The sequence below is a fragment of the Heteronotia binoei genome, chromosome 7 (genome assembly GCF_032191835.1).
Source record: "Heteronotia binoei isolate CCM8104 ecotype False Entrance Well chromosome 7, APGP_CSIRO_Hbin_v1, whole genome shotgun sequence".
Lineage (NCBI taxonomy): Eukaryota > Metazoa > Chordata > Lepidosauria > Squamata > Gekkonidae > Heteronotia > Heteronotia binoei.
The window spans coordinates 61,324,781-61,339,890 of NC_083229.1; the positions used below are offsets into that span (position 1 = coordinate 61,324,781).

Below are 15,110 nucleotides of genomic sequence, written 5' to 3' on the forward strand. Positions count from 1 at the left end.
AAACAGGAAGAATTAAGAACAATTCTAAGAGTTTACATGTCAGAACATTTCTATGAGTTTACATATTGTAGTGTGGCAACAGATACTATTTTGACTCTACTCCCTTCTATTGTCCAGGTTTTTTGAAAACTTTTGTTTAGAATTTTTCCTGCCATATCCATGTGGCAACAGATACAATGTAAATAAAAGCAAGATGTTCATACAAATGAAGATGCTCACTTTTGACGTTTTTCTGTTATTATAGCTTCTCTTTCAGCTTCTAATGCTCTCACTTCTTCACGAGGTCGCCGCCGACGCCGGTCAGTCTTCATTAGTGCCTCCTGCCTCATTTGTTGCCTTTTATAGCTACGCTGATAGGCAGTAATGAGGCGGCGCAAGCGGGTAGTCAGGGTTGAAGTGTTAGGCCAGTAGAGTTGGCCAAAATCAGCATTGCTTTCACTGTGTTTGCCTACAGATTAACAAAATTGAGATTAGGCATATAGACTAAAGATAAAACACTAATTTTGTCGTGTATGAAAGAACAATGACCCATAACCATCACTAACTCTTTGTATTACTCAGAACAGAATCTCCTCAAAGTAGAGGAATTCGAAATTATATACAGATCAAGAACTTGCCATGAGTAATATTCTCAGTGAAATTCTAATAGCAGCACTGAGTTATATTAAAAACTAGACAAAACAGTAATCCCAAATATATGGACTGGTTCTAAGTAATATAATGCAATATAATTTAGGGGGAGGTATTTGTGATTTTCATGCATTGTGCAGGGAGTGGGACTAGATGACCCTGGAGGTCCCTTTCAGGTCTACGATTCTACGTACAATCCTAAACAGAGCTATACGCTTCTAAAAACTGCAGTTACAGTAATAACCCTTTGTAAACAAAGAGCTGCTACAATGAATCTTACCTAAATGATTCTGGGTGCTCTCTAGGAAGTCATGCCCTCCTATGAACATCAAACAATACAGGCAGGGGTTCTCCCTAAGAGGATAGGAGGACATCTTGGGTGTTTCCCACCGTCCAATCAGGGAGGCAGGAATCTAAAAACTTCCTCTTCCTGTGGCTGTGGGAACCACCCTCTTGCTCAGTTCATTTCCTGCCTTGACAGGGAGAGCAAGTTTCCAGGATAGGCTCCTATCCCTTTTTCCTTACTTCTACTCTTACCTTACCAAAAAAAAAAAAAAGATCCTTACCTTCCTCTTCTTATAATTAATCCCTTCCTTCCTTCTTGACTTTTCTACCTTCCTTTCACCTCTCACGACTGTTTTTCTCTTTACCTCAACTCTGAGGGAAAAGAGTGCTGAAAAGGCTCAGGCCCCTTTAAGGGACAGCCGCGGCGCGAAGAAAAGGCGGGATGCAGTGCCATCCCAGGGACGACTTTATGGACGACCCCGACTTAGATGCCTGGCACGGGGCCAAAGAGCGGGGATCCTCCGGAGCCGGCATGTCCCGAGGGCTTGCGGCGGCTACCGGCAACGTGCCCTGTAGGGGCAGGCTAACGTACCCACAATGGGAACTTCTTCTTCTTTTGTCTTTGATTTTTTAGAATGCATTAAACAGACGGTAGACATTGCAGTCAGAGCTGCAACTCATAAAAGACCCTATGTTGCAAGCTCTGTCTCATCTTCCAGGTCCCCCTCCCCAAAGAGGTCCAAGAGTCGTGCCTGGCTCACCAAGGCACAGAAAAAGACCCTAGCAAGTGAATGTGCAGGGCGAGTGGGATCACCTGAAGTGGATCACTCAGAGGATTCTGAGAGCGAGGACCGGGAGGAGGGTGAGTTTATTTCAGATGAAGAGATAGAATGCAGTGTAGACCCAGAGCCTTCCTTAAGATTTTTTAAAGCAGAGGAGTACCAACCACTCCTAGCTAAAGTACTGGCAGCTTTAGACCGCTACGAATCACCTGAAGAACAGGAGGCTAGTTGCCCCCTAGCAAATCCTAAGAACAAGCCTAAGGGGAACACAGAGTTCTTCCCTCGGTACCGATCCATGGACAAGGTTTTTCCTTTCCCTGAGTTTTTCGAACGCCAGTTGAAGGCGGAGTGGGCAAAGCCCAATTCTAATCGCCAGGTGCCAGGCTTCCTTAAAAAATTGTATGCATTGCCTTCTTTTGCCAATGACATGCTGCAGGTACCGCTGGTTGATGCGCCAGTGTCGGCCCTACAGTCACATGGACTCCTGTCTGAAGACGGGCGTGGATTGGTTCGAGACAGCTGGGACAGAAAGATCGACCTAGCTCTGAAAAGGAACCACGAGGCCACGGCCTTGGCAATTAAGGCAGCGGCTACAAACTCTATCGTGTCTCGTGCAGCAATCGTTTGGGTTCGTCGTCTAACCCAACTACTTCCCAACGCAGACAGGAGGATTCTCGAGGGCACCAACAGGCTTCTGAGAGCGGCCAAGTTTTCTGCGGATGCTTCTTTGGATACTCTTACCTTCACCGCCAGAGCAATGGCGTCATCAGCAGTAGCGAGAAGGGGGTTGTGGCTTTGGGCCTGGCCAGCGAACATTCATTCCAAGTCAATAGTGTCTTCCTATCCCTTCCAGGGTGAGAAGCTGTTTGGAGACGCTCTGGACAAGATCCTCGTGGAGACACGTGATAAAAAGAAGGCTATGCCTAAGTACCTCAGGCGTCCAGATAGGAAGGGCTTCGGATCCAGCTCCTTTCGAGCTTCAACCAACAACAACTCCAAGCCAAAACAGGACTTTCGGAAATCACCCTGGGGGCAGCCCAGACAGGGGTTTCGCAAGAACTTCGGTAACCAGAGATTCCAGAGGCACCAGTCTGACAGATCAGATAAGCCGGACAGGGACCCTAAGCCCAATAAAGCCTGACTGGACTTCCATTCCCGTTGGGGGTCGCCTTCTTCATTTCCATCAGGCCTGGGCGACCTCACAAGACGACTCTTGGACTTTAGAAATTGTCAGCCAGGGATATGCCATAGAGTTCCGGAGAACCCCACCAAATCGTTTTCTTGTATCCCCTCTTCGTTCAGACCCAACCAGGAGAGACATCACTTTCAAGGCAATTCGTCACCTACTGGAGTGCGCGGCAATAGAACCAGTACCACAGAATCAGAGATGTCAAGGTGTCTATTCGATATTTTTTATGGTTCCCAAGAAAAACGGGGACTGGAGAGCAATCCTGGATTTGAAATTTCTGAACAGGGCCATCAAACTCCGTCACTTTCGTATGGAGTCCATCAAATCCATAACGGAAGCTCTCCATCATCAGGACTACATGACATCCTTAGACTTGACAGAAGCATTCCTGCACATACCGATTCTACTGGCACATCGCAAGTTTCTTCGCTTCTGCGTGAACGGGTTGCACTTCCAATTCAGGGCTCTACCCTTCGGCCTGGCAACAGCACCCAGGGTGTTCACCAAAGTACTGGTGAACATAATAGCTCTCCTCAGACAACAGGGGATACATGTACACCCGTATCTCGACGACCTGTTGATAAGCTCATCATTGAAGAGGAGCGCCCTACAAGATGTCCAACACACCATCAATTGTCTGCAACAACACGGTTTTTTAGTCAACCTCTCCAAGAGCCACTTGCACCCAACTCAGAGGCTGGAACATCTGGGCATGGTCAACGACACGAACTGGAACGCCCTCTTCCTACCAGAGGACAAGGTGCTGAGAACCAAGACAATGGTACATCAGGTGATCAAGGAAAGATCATCGTCCCTCCAGTCCTTGGCAAGACTCATGGGTCTGTTGGTCTCGAATCTCGAGGCAGTCCAGTGGGGGCGATTTCATACCAGGTCATTGCAGATGTTTTTACGCCCTTACCAGCTCCAGATTATGGAGAAGCGTACCTTGTCCCTGACAGTACCTCTAGAAGTGAAGGAGAGCCTAAGATGGTGGACAATAGATACCAACCTACGCCAGGGGAAGATCTTCTGTGTGGACAAGGAGATGCAGATCTTCTCAGATGCCAGCCTTTCAGGTTGGGGGGCGACCCTTGACGAGAAGCCCACGCAGGGCCAGTGGTCCACCAAGGAAGCAAAGCTCCCGATCAACCTATTGGAGCTCCGAGCCATCCGATTAGCACTACTTCACTTCCAGGACCAGATCATCGGTCAACATGTCTTAGTCCGGACGGACAACATAGCGGCCAAAGCCTATTTGAACAATCAAGGGGGATCCAGGTCCTCAGCTCTGTTCAAGGAGGCCGTGAAGTTGTTCAGCTGGGCGGAGGAGCATGTGAAGTCAGTCAGGGCAGAACACATTCAGGCAATCTGCAACATCAAGGCAGACTGGCTCAGCAGAGAGAGCATTCAATCCGGGGAGTGGTCGCTCAACAAATTGTTGTTTCAGAGAATAGTGGATCATTTCGGTCTACCGATCCTGGACCTCTTTGCATCAGGTCAAAATCACCAACTTCCAAGGTTCTTCACAAGATTCTTCCACAGACAGGCAGAGTCCACAGATGCTCTAACATCCCCGTGGCCTCAAGGTCTTCTTTACGCCTTTCCTCCGATACCTGTCATTCCAAAACTGCTCAGAAGAGTCAAGCTTCTGAGAGCCGAGATTTTGTTGGTTGCTCCCTTGTGGCCGCGACGTCCGTGGTTCTCCTCAATCCACCAGATGTCGACAACGGAACCACTCCACCTACCAATGTGGCCAGACGCGCTATTACAGGGACCGGTGTGGCACCCGCATCCCGACTGGCTGCGATTGACCGCGTGGAGGTTGAGAGGAGATCGTTGCTAGATCTGGGATATTCAACGGAGGTAGCAAGCACTATTTTAGCATCCAGAAAAGACTCCACCACACGGATATATAACGCCTCATGGAAAGCCTTCCACAGATGGTGTCGGAGAAAGGGGGTGGACCCTTTACAGCCTACTATTCCGAAGATCCTGCAATTTCTCCAGGATGGTTTACATTCAGGCCTTAAACCGGCCACACTTCGACGTCAGTTGGCAGCCCTTTCATCAGTGCTTCAGCAGGTGGAGGGGTCCAAGTTGTCATCTCACCCTCATATTCGCCGTTTCTGAGAGGAGCCTCGCTAACCTCTCCTCCTCAATCTCATCGTTTTCCTACATGGCAACTAAATCCAGTGCTTTCAGCCTTAACCAACCCCCCATTCGAGCCTCTAATGTCGGTTCCTTTGAAGATGCTGCGTATGAAGGTTATCTTTCTGGTGACAATAACATCGGCCAGAAGGGTTTCCGAGCTCGGGGCTCTATCTGTCAAGCGGGAGCTATGTGTATTTCACAAGGATAAGGTGGATCTCTACACAGACCCTACCTTCCAGCCGAAGGTTTCCTCTAAATTCCATAAAAACCAGGAAATCAACTTACCATCGTTTTGCCCAAATCCCAAGCATCACAAGGAGAAGGTATGGCATACACTTGATGTGCGTAGAGCAATCAAGATTTATCTGGTCAGAACTGAGCAGATTCGTCAGTCAGAGTCTATGTTCATCAATATAACATCGCCCAGACTGGGCCAGAAAATGTCCAAGGCGACAATAAGTTATGCCATCAAACAGTGCATAGCAGAGGCTTACAAAGCGATGCATCTCAAGGTGCCCACTGGGATTACCGCTCATTCAACAAGAAGCGCAGCAACCAACGCCGCCTTTGAGAAGAACGCTTCGGTTGAAGAAGTTTGTAAAGCAGCCACGTGGTCATCTGTTTCCACGTTCGTTAGACACTACAAGCTCAACGCTTATGCCTCTGCGGACGCAGCCTTTGGCAGACGGATATTGCAGCACGTGCTGCCCGATTAGAGCGATCCCTCCCTGACTAACACACTGCTCTGGGAGCACCCAAGATGTCCTCCGCCTCTTAGGGAGAACGACCCTTGGCACTTACCGTGAGGGGTCCTTCTCCTAAGAGGATAGGACATCTTGCCCTCCCATCTATCGCCCTATCTGTGGAATATTATCTTTCCTTCTCTTTCTTCTATAGCTGGAAGTTTCCAAGGTTTTTTAGGTCAAGTACTATGACCTGCCTTTTTTCTCTTTATACCAGTTTGTTTTGCACGGCAATATATTTTGTCTTAAAGTTGCAGTTTTTTGCTGTTCATATATAGGTTAAGTTATTCATACTGCTGCTCGGAGTCACCCGAACTGAGCAAGAGGGTGGTTCCCACAGCCACAGGAAGAGGAAGTTTTTAGATTCCTGCCTCCCTGATCGGACGGTGGGAAACACCCAAGATGTCCTCCTATCCTCTTAGGAGAAGGACCCCTCACGGTAAGTGCCAAGGGTCGATCTGCAGGGACATGTGGGTGGCATTCCATTTTTCTCTCACCCACTATTTTCTCTTTCCCTTCTGTGAAAGCCCCCACAACCTTACCTCTTTTTCTGCTTCCTTCTCTCCTTCCCACCCACCAGCTCAACTACCTTTATCTGCCCTCTTGTCTTCAGCTTTCTTTCCCCTGGCACCTCTCCCTGGGAACACTTTGGCCAAGTTGTGCAGTGAGAGATGCTAGTCCCAGTTGTATAGTGGAAAACCTCACTTTCCCCTGTGTCTTCTTCCCTATACTAATCCTTTTTTCCCTTTTCTGGAAGCCTCCATATCCCCTCTCCTATCATGCTTTATTCTCTCTTTCCAATACACAAAGCAAACTATCTTTATTCTGTCGCTACCCATTCAGCTGCATTTATTATTTATTTACTTCATTTATACCCCAGCTTCTTCCAAAATGAGGACCTAATGCAGCTAACATCACTGTCCTCTTCTCCATTTTATCTTCACAACAACTGTGTGAAGTAAATTAGGCTGAATGTGTGCGACTAGATCAAGGTCACCCAGTAAGCTTCCACAGCAGAGTGGGAAGTTGAACCTGTATCTCCCAGATTCTAGTCTGAAATTCTAACCACTACACCAAGCTACATGTAGTAGCAAAACTATAGGATCTTAGCATACAGCTATGTAAATTAAAAAACTGCTAAGAGACACCATAAATTTTAAACAACAAAACAGTGTAATGTAGAGGTCAGTGGTGTTTTGACAAAGCTTGCACATAGAACTTCAAATAGACAAGAGCATGTAGCAAAAAGACATTCACAGAAGACAGTTCAAAAACAGTCTTTCCAAGGAGTAATAATATTCCAGTTTGTGGAACTAAAAGAAGCCCTTCCAAAGACGTCTGTTCTAGATATCAAGACATTTCATCCATCTTTCTTCAGTTTGGAGGCTTATTTATCACTGGAACCCAATCTTTACAATACATTCACAGGAGACCAACAAGGTTCAGGACATGTCTGTTAGATTTTCAGGTTCTTCAATGTATTGTACAGATTGGGTTCCAGTGATAAATAAGCCTCCAAACTGAAGAAAGACGGATGAAACATCTTGAAATCTAGAACAGAGGTCTTTGGAAGGGTTTCTTTTAGTTCCACAAACTAAGTACTGGAATATTGTTACTCCTTGGAAAGGAGTTGGGCTTGGATGAATCCTGCAAGTCATGCAGAATCAAGTTGCCAGAGGTTGCTACCATGCCTGGCCCTGATGAGTACTCCTTTAAAGGCCACAATAGCTCTGGAAATGGCCCTGCCACCCATCTTTTTCTGACAAAAACCAACGCCTGAATGCTGGCAATACTGTTGTGGTTGCCTAGGCTGAGACATTTGTTGCTTAAAGCTATAGGTGCTGTTTTATTGTACTGGGGAAGGTTAACCCCCAATAGTTAAAAAAATAAAGATTCCAGCTTTTTCTGCAATCTCAGGGCTTTCCTCAGGTTTGAAGAAACATCTGTCCTGTCTGTTCATGGCCCCAATGTCAAGATTTAAGTATTTATTTCATTTGTACCCTGCATTTCTCCTCAGTGGGGAGCCAAAGTAGTATACATCATTCTCCTCTCTTTTATTCTCACAACAGTCCTGTGATGTAGATCAGACTGAGAGAGTATGGCTGGTCCAAGGTCACCCACTGAGCTTCTGTGGCACAAATGGGGATTCATATCTGGGTCTCCCACAAACTAGTCCAGCACTCTTAACCACTACACCCCAATGGTTCTCAAGTATCAAATGCAGCCATATTGAGAATTAAACATATTGATCCTCATAACTCACACCTCTTGTCTCCCTCTAACAATTTACGAGCTTTCACAAAATCTTACTTGTATTGAGCTCTATGGGTTCTTCTTTGTCAGAAGGTGAGTTTGCAAATTCCTTTGGGAAAAAAGAGAATTATTTACTATTTGCATTTTCAACAATTTCTTTTTAAGGGAACTTAAGAAATGAGCTTCTTAAAACCCAACAGCAATAATTCATTACACAATAAACCTTGCTATTCTTATGTACAATAATATACAATACAAAAGTTATCCAAATATATAAGAACATTATATTAGTAGAACAGCATGTTGATATTCTTACATCAATTTCATCCTTGAATGGCGTCCTTGTTGGTTTATATTCTGGATCCTCGTCCTCTCTATCAAAATCACCTCTACATGAAATAAAAAGCATAAGCCCAATGATAAGAATGAAAGCACATGTTCTACCTGTTTCTTATTTTCAGTGTTATTAAGGGAAATACTAAGAGCGCAATCTGGGTGTGTGTGTGGAAAGTCTTTTGGGAGCAGACGAGCCGGTACATGGGCGCAGGAAGGGTTTGCACCGACGTACGACTGGCGCTGCCCCAGCAGAGGAGAGTTCCGTGGGTGGAGGGATGCTCGAGTGCTGCTCCGTCCAAGGACAGCAGCACCTGAGGGCTGTGCCCGAGCGTGGGCGGAAGTGAGGTGGAGCACGGCGTTCAGGCAGAGGAGGGGGTGGAGTTGGGGGCGTGGCCAGGCTTAGGCGGCTTTCTGAGCAGTTTGGCCCATGACACGCCCCGCCCGAGAGGAGCAACTTCACACCTGCAAAAACGGTGGCGTGTCCCATAGGCACTTGTTGAAACCAAAAACAAAGATTGCCTCCGCCGCTGTGGAAGCTCGCAAGCCCCTTAGGGAGCGGCATGATTGCCTTGCCACTCCCTTCGCGCCTTGAGCTGATGAGCCCCCTCCCCAGCACCCAATCGTGGTCTCCCCCCTCCTAGAAATTCTTCCGCTCTGGCCTCACACAACTCAGTTGTTAGGGAAAAGAGTGCGTGGTGGGAAACTCTGCCGGCGAGCTCCCGGCCATACAGACTTAGAGTGAGGGACAGGCAGGCACATTGGTGATGGGTTTTGCACCTCGTGGTTGCTTTGCCAGTATCTTTGACTTGTGAGGGGGAGAGAGAATTCTCTCCCCTGGGGCTAACTGCTCTTGTTTCTAGGTCTCCACGGGTTCCGGGCTCCTGGAGGCTCTGCATGTGAGGACTGTCGCCCATAGCTAGGTAAGTTCCACTGTCCCTCCCCCCCCCACCGGCCTCCCCCTCCCCTCACTCTCGACCACTTGGTGTGTGAGCGTCTCTGGCACTTGAACCAGGCAGTGGGCTCTGGCAGGGGGCATTTGCTGACCCTGCTCTCCTGTGCTGCAGCCTGCTCCCTTTCCTTGGTCTGCCCTCTGCCGCATTCCCAGCCCCTGGCAGGGCACGGTGTGTGTGTGTGTGTGGCAGCTGCCCCATTGTGGGGAGGTGGGTCAGAAACTGTCCCTTTAAGAGAGCGCCTGGCTGAAATGCAGTCCGCTCTTCCAGCTGCCGCCCCTGCAGGTGTTCTTGATCTCTATCTCCGTTTTGCAGGTGGGACTCCAGCACAGAGGCTTCCACGTGTGCCGCTGCACTGCCCCCCCACTCCGTCAGCTGTTTCTGCTTGCCTCTCCAAGGGAATGCCTGGAAGGGTGGGCAGACTTGATTTTGGCGGGGGGGGGGGGAATGGTCTATGAGCCGCCACACTGCCCCCCACGTGGCTGGACATGGGAGGTGAGTGCCGCCCCTCAGCCTGCCCTGGCTGACAGCCTACCTGACCCCACAGGGCTATTGTGTGCAGGGCACTAAGAGAGGGTTGATGAAGTGGACTGCGGCTGATGCACTTGCACTCTGAGTTCTGTGGCCATCAGAGAGGTGTTCTGTACACATGATAGGGGGCGTCAGGGCAGCACTGGGGATCTTCTGGGTGGGGGGGGTGTCTGCTGCTGGGCTGCTCACTCCCAGACACACATTCCAGCCGCTGTCTATGACAGCAAACTCCTGCACTTGGTACTTCCTGCTTTTCTGCCTGCCATTGGCAGAGTCTCTGACAGCGGGAGGGTGTGAGGGGATTGACGGCTTCTCCATGGTCCTGTGCAGGCCTGTCTCGCCCCCACCCTCACCTCGCCACCAAGCCAAGCTTCTCATGCGCGCATGCCCAGCCTCACTCCTGTTCCCTCCCCATGTTGGTGGGCTGTTTCTCCTTTGCCTGTGATGGTCTGCCCATCATTGGCTCCATTCTCTGTTTGGGGGCGGGTTGCGGATGGCTGTCAGCCTCTCTGGGGCCGCCTCTCCCCATCCCTGACTGTCATGAGCCACAGCGCATGTGCCAGGACTGGTCAATGGGGGGGGGGGGAGTGGGTGGGCTGGCCCTCCCCTCCGGCTGCCTCCTCCTCCCTTGCGTGCCTCCACCAGCAGCATTGCCATGGCGACCATCTCCCTCATGGCAAGCTATGCCTCTCCCCTCCCCACGCTCCAGTGTGCCAAAGTCCTCAGAAGGTCTACTAGCGGCGTGGTAGCTACGCTGTGGCCAGCCGCCCCTTATCTCTGGATTGGGCTGCCCATGACATAAAGGAAACAAATGAATTAACTATCACTAATTACTTACCCATATAAATGCTTTCCAAACTTTTTTTATTAATTACTTCTATATAGAAATTACCATTTAACATGATTTACAAGAATTAGTAATTACCATTTAGAATTCTCAAATATCATGAATTGGTGAAGCAATGCTAGTATTTATGAAAACACTGTAAAGTTTATTAATTTTTATAATGTCCTTCTTACCCATCACCGCCATCTGTTAACATATCTGTCCCTCTCTGTTCAGCAGCTATGGCCTTGGCATCAGGCATACCAACGTGTTCCAGAAAACACAGAGTAGAGTCTGCTCTCATCGAATTGTACTTCTCATAGCCTGCATGGAGAGAGAAAAATACTAAGTTCTCACAAATGTAACTAAATGTAACTAAAATGACTGTTATAAATGATACTTTTATACTGGTATGAAATATATAAAGCATATTTCTAGAAATAGGATTCTTTTCAGTAATTTCAATAATTACTGAATTTGCCATTCATGTGTGACAAATTAAATTTACTGAAGTTTTCAGTAAGTAGGTAGAGAGTAAAGTAGGGGGTATGAGTATGTTTGTATGAGAGAGGGAGTTTATTTCCTGACCTGTAATATTGTCACCTCTCTCATTTCTTTCAAGTCCCTCTTCAAACTGCATGTTCACTAAGCACTCTTTAGTGCAACCCTGTCCCTACTAAAATTAAGCCTTTTCTGCTGAGACTAAGCATAAATGGAAGGAACAGGTATCCCCCTGATGATCCTTGCTTTACCTTCCATCCCTTCCCTTTGTTGCCTCCTTTAGGTCAAGTTCTATATTGTAACCTTCTTGGGGCATGGATGTCTTCTTGTGCTCTGTAATGCTCCAAGCACATTGAGGGCAAACAATCAAGCACCCTCCTATCCCACCTTCTTTAAAGCAGCTCAGGTGCATTGGAAATGCACACTTGGGCAAATACCTAAGGGTAGCAAACCTGCCTCATTTGGTTTAGGATGATGCATGTCAGTAAGATGACACTGTTCCCTCCATGGTTTTCAAACTGCTGTTTGCTTTCTCTTATTGCCCAAGTTGACTAGATGGGAAATGGCAGATCCCAACAGTGCACGGCAGGAAAATGATTTTTAGACTAGACTTGCCTCAGCTGAGCCCACAAAACAGAACTGCTGTACATAGGCAGAACAGCACAATTCAATTAGGATTTGTACTACAACACACTGTCTTTAACTGCTGTAGAGCCTCAAGCCAAACTGTAATCATGAAAGGTTTTATAAGCCATCATTCTCCCCTTTAGTCAGGCTGGGCTGCTGAGAATACCTCTGCAACCTCCAGAGAATTGGGATTATAATCAGGAATTGCTCACTGTATATATCATGCCAGCTCTGCATCCCCAGCCTTTCAAAGTTAACAAGGCTGCATCCCACTCAAGGGAGCCGGGAGTTCTCAGCACTGACATTTGTGAAATATTGCTTGGAACAAAGCCCAGGAGGCACTTGTACAGATTAATAGCAGAGGTTAAGCCCACCGTCCACTTTGACACTGGCTGGCAGAGTTAGCAAGTGAAACAGTGCTGGAAGCAGAGTTTATGGAGATCTATAATACTAGTTGGCTATTCCTTAAACAAATATGGTTTTGTGTTATTTACAGCCAAGAAAGTAATGTTTTCTTCTGAAATGTTCTGCAAACATTTAAAAACAGCATCTGATATTTACAACTCAAATTAGGGATTTTTTTTAAAGCAGAAAGCAAAAAGGAGACAGAAGCCAACAGCTCTTTGGAACTATACTTGCTAATATTGTGACTGAATATTGGTATACACAGAAAGCTTTACTAAGAAGTTCTGTTGAAAGTGAGACAGCACTTACCATGTTTAAATACGCCAATTAAAAGGGATTTATCTGCTTCTTTATCCCACCAGTCTGTAGGAACTTCAGCATGAAATGGTTCAGGAATCCAGATATCCACGTCACTATTAAAAAAGATTAAGTATTTGAAACTCTTTTGAAGGTTTAGATGCAGTTAAATGTTAATGATAAAAGTTAAAAGGGCAACTTTGTTTAAAATGATACAAGAAATTAATATGCCTTAAAATTATGTTAGAAGCAATTTTATGATTAATGACATTTCTTTTAATATTTATATCAAATATTTTACTTCTATCTATTCTGTGAAAACAGAAAATATTGATCTTTTTCAACACCTAATGAAAAATCCATTGCCCACTTTTATATATGTACCCTCCCCCAAATCCTCAAAGTGTGTAGTAATGATTAAAGTGGCTTGAACCTAGATAGGCAACTGTTAAATTTTTAAATGTCTCTGATATAGTTACAGATTACATTGAGCATAAATCAACTAATAAGCTAACATTTGCACTAACCTTGAATCAGCACCCTCTAAGATCTTGTCAGCTTGGTCCCCTATAACTTCTTGCTTCAGATAGTACAGCATGCGGACACGCAGCAGGACCCTGGAGAGGAAGGCAGAGAGGGGAAAAAGTTCTTAACTTCAGGACTGTTTGCCAACAGTGGCTTTTGGCAGCTGCTGCTGTTCATCCATCATCCTGCCAAGGCTGATTAGCCATGCTGTATGGTAGGCTTGAAGCGTGACAGATGGTGGCACATAATCACCTCTGTGTGGTGCTTTCTGCTGGCTTCCAACAGGCCTGCCTGGCAACCGCTTAGACTGCACAGAGAGGGATCGAGCTCAGCCCAACCCAGGCGCATTTCATTTAGTTCTACCTAGTGCAGCTTGTGAAGTTTAGACACGTACTCTACCACTGCCTCTGAAGTATTGAAGCAAGTTTGTAAACAACTGAGCAGATGGCTTTCAGTAACTGTTCTGCTTCATTATCTCATAAAATTTCCTCAGCTGCTGCCTTAATACCATTTTTGGAAGCACATCAGAAGTTGTAGGAATAAACGAGATATAAAATCTGGTTTTACTACCTTACAATAAACCCCCAATATGGAATGTCAGCCTTGTTAGATTATACAAATTTTTGCTTCTGAGAATGGAGAAAAGTCAGTGTTTTCTGAAGGCAGGATTAAAACAAAAACAAAAAACCCCCGCCCCCAAAGTTTAGCCAAATCGATTTCACTTTTCTACATTCCTAATGATGGAAAATAATCTTGATTGGGAATGCAGTAGAATTTCTTGGAATCATATATTTCCAATTCAAAGGTCAAACTGATGTGACTAAACACGCATTCATTTTCATTCTCAATACCAGAAAATCACTAATCAGAACATATGCATCTATGAAAACACTGTACTTGAAATACTCATAACTGTCTCATGCAATGAAGGCCAAGTGGCAGTCAAGGGGATGTTGTTTTCTGTAGGACACAGTTCATTCAAGAGAGTGCTGGCTAACTGGGAGGGAGGCTCAACATTGGTTCTTTTGGATTTCTTTGGTCACTGATGTTCTTTAGCATCACCTCCCTGCTATGTTATCACACCCTGAGGCATCACCCCAGGCCCTCTCTTCCTGCAGTACAATGAAAAAATGCCCTAAGGACTCTGTGCAGTTGAAAAGGTCTCAGACACCTGCAGATTTAACATAGGACACACTATACAAAAACCACCATAGTTCTGGTCCCTGTGAAAATGTAGTGTCCTGCCATTTTATATGAATATGTTCCAGGTCAGAACCAATACCTTCACAGTGCCTACCAAGTATGCAAGGTGTTGCTTCTTACCACTAGCTGTCCCATGCAAAATGGAGGATACTGAAGCGCTGCACTGAGATATATTGTCATAGTTTTGAAGAATTGGTAGGAGGGACTGATGGGGCTCAAGCAATACTCAGTGTTGCCTTTCAGGATCTCTTCCAACTGGCCTGTGAGTACTAAAACAAGAGGAGGTCCTAGCAAGGTATTTCTGCATGCTATATCTCAAACTATTGTTGCAACTTTCAGAAGTTTTTACATACAGAAATGAACCAGTACTACTGTTCCAAGTACTATAGGTTGTACTGTTTTGTACAATGCCTTAACAATCTGTACAGCATCCTAGGCAATTGTTTGTTTGTTATTATTATTATTATTAATGAGCAGTTATATGGCTCCTGACTATAACTATTAGCCATCATATGTTATACAGCTGCATTTTTGTTTTTGCTGTCAAGTTGCAGCTGATTTATGGTGGCCCCCTGATTGTTGAAGAAAGAGATATTCAGAGATGGTTTGCCACTCCTGCCTCTGCATAGCAACCCTTTGGTGGTATTCTTTGGTGGTCCCCCATCAGGATACTGACTAGGGCTGACCCTGCTTAGTTTCTGAGATCTGACGAGATCAGGCTAGCCTGGGCTATCCAGTTTAGGGCATTATGCAATTTAAAATTTTGGAAAGTAAGCAAAAAGAAAAGCAGCATTTCCTCTTCAAATTTACAAGACCTTTTATAGGTAGCTAGTTACAGGGGAAAGAAAAACAGCTTTATAAAAGGCTAGTTTAAGC

At 46.1% G+C, this 15,110-nt stretch overlaps 1 protein-coding gene across 11 annotated transcripts in view; it reads right to left on the reverse strand.

The window, feature by feature from the left end:
* Positions 1-15,110, reverse strand: part of LOC132575187 (chromodomain-helicase-DNA-binding protein 7) — a 316,612-nt gene that overhangs the window by 17,879 nt on the left and 283,623 nt on the right. For all 11 annotated transcript variants that reach the window (XM_060243719.1, XM_060243730.1, XM_060243727.1 and 8 more), the window contains 6 exons: positions 13,034-13,123; positions 12,519-12,622; positions 10,871-11,000; positions 8,350-8,422; positions 8,091-8,142; positions 220-448 (listed from right to left, as the gene is read on the reverse strand). In XM_060243719.1, the coding sequence (XP_060099702.1) occupies positions 220-448; positions 8,091-8,142; positions 8,350-8,422; positions 10,871-11,000; positions 12,519-12,622; positions 13,034-13,123 (678 nt within the window). The remainder of the gene's footprint in view (positions 1-219; positions 449-8,090; positions 8,143-8,349; positions 8,423-10,870; positions 11,001-12,518; positions 12,623-13,033; positions 13,124-15,110) is intronic.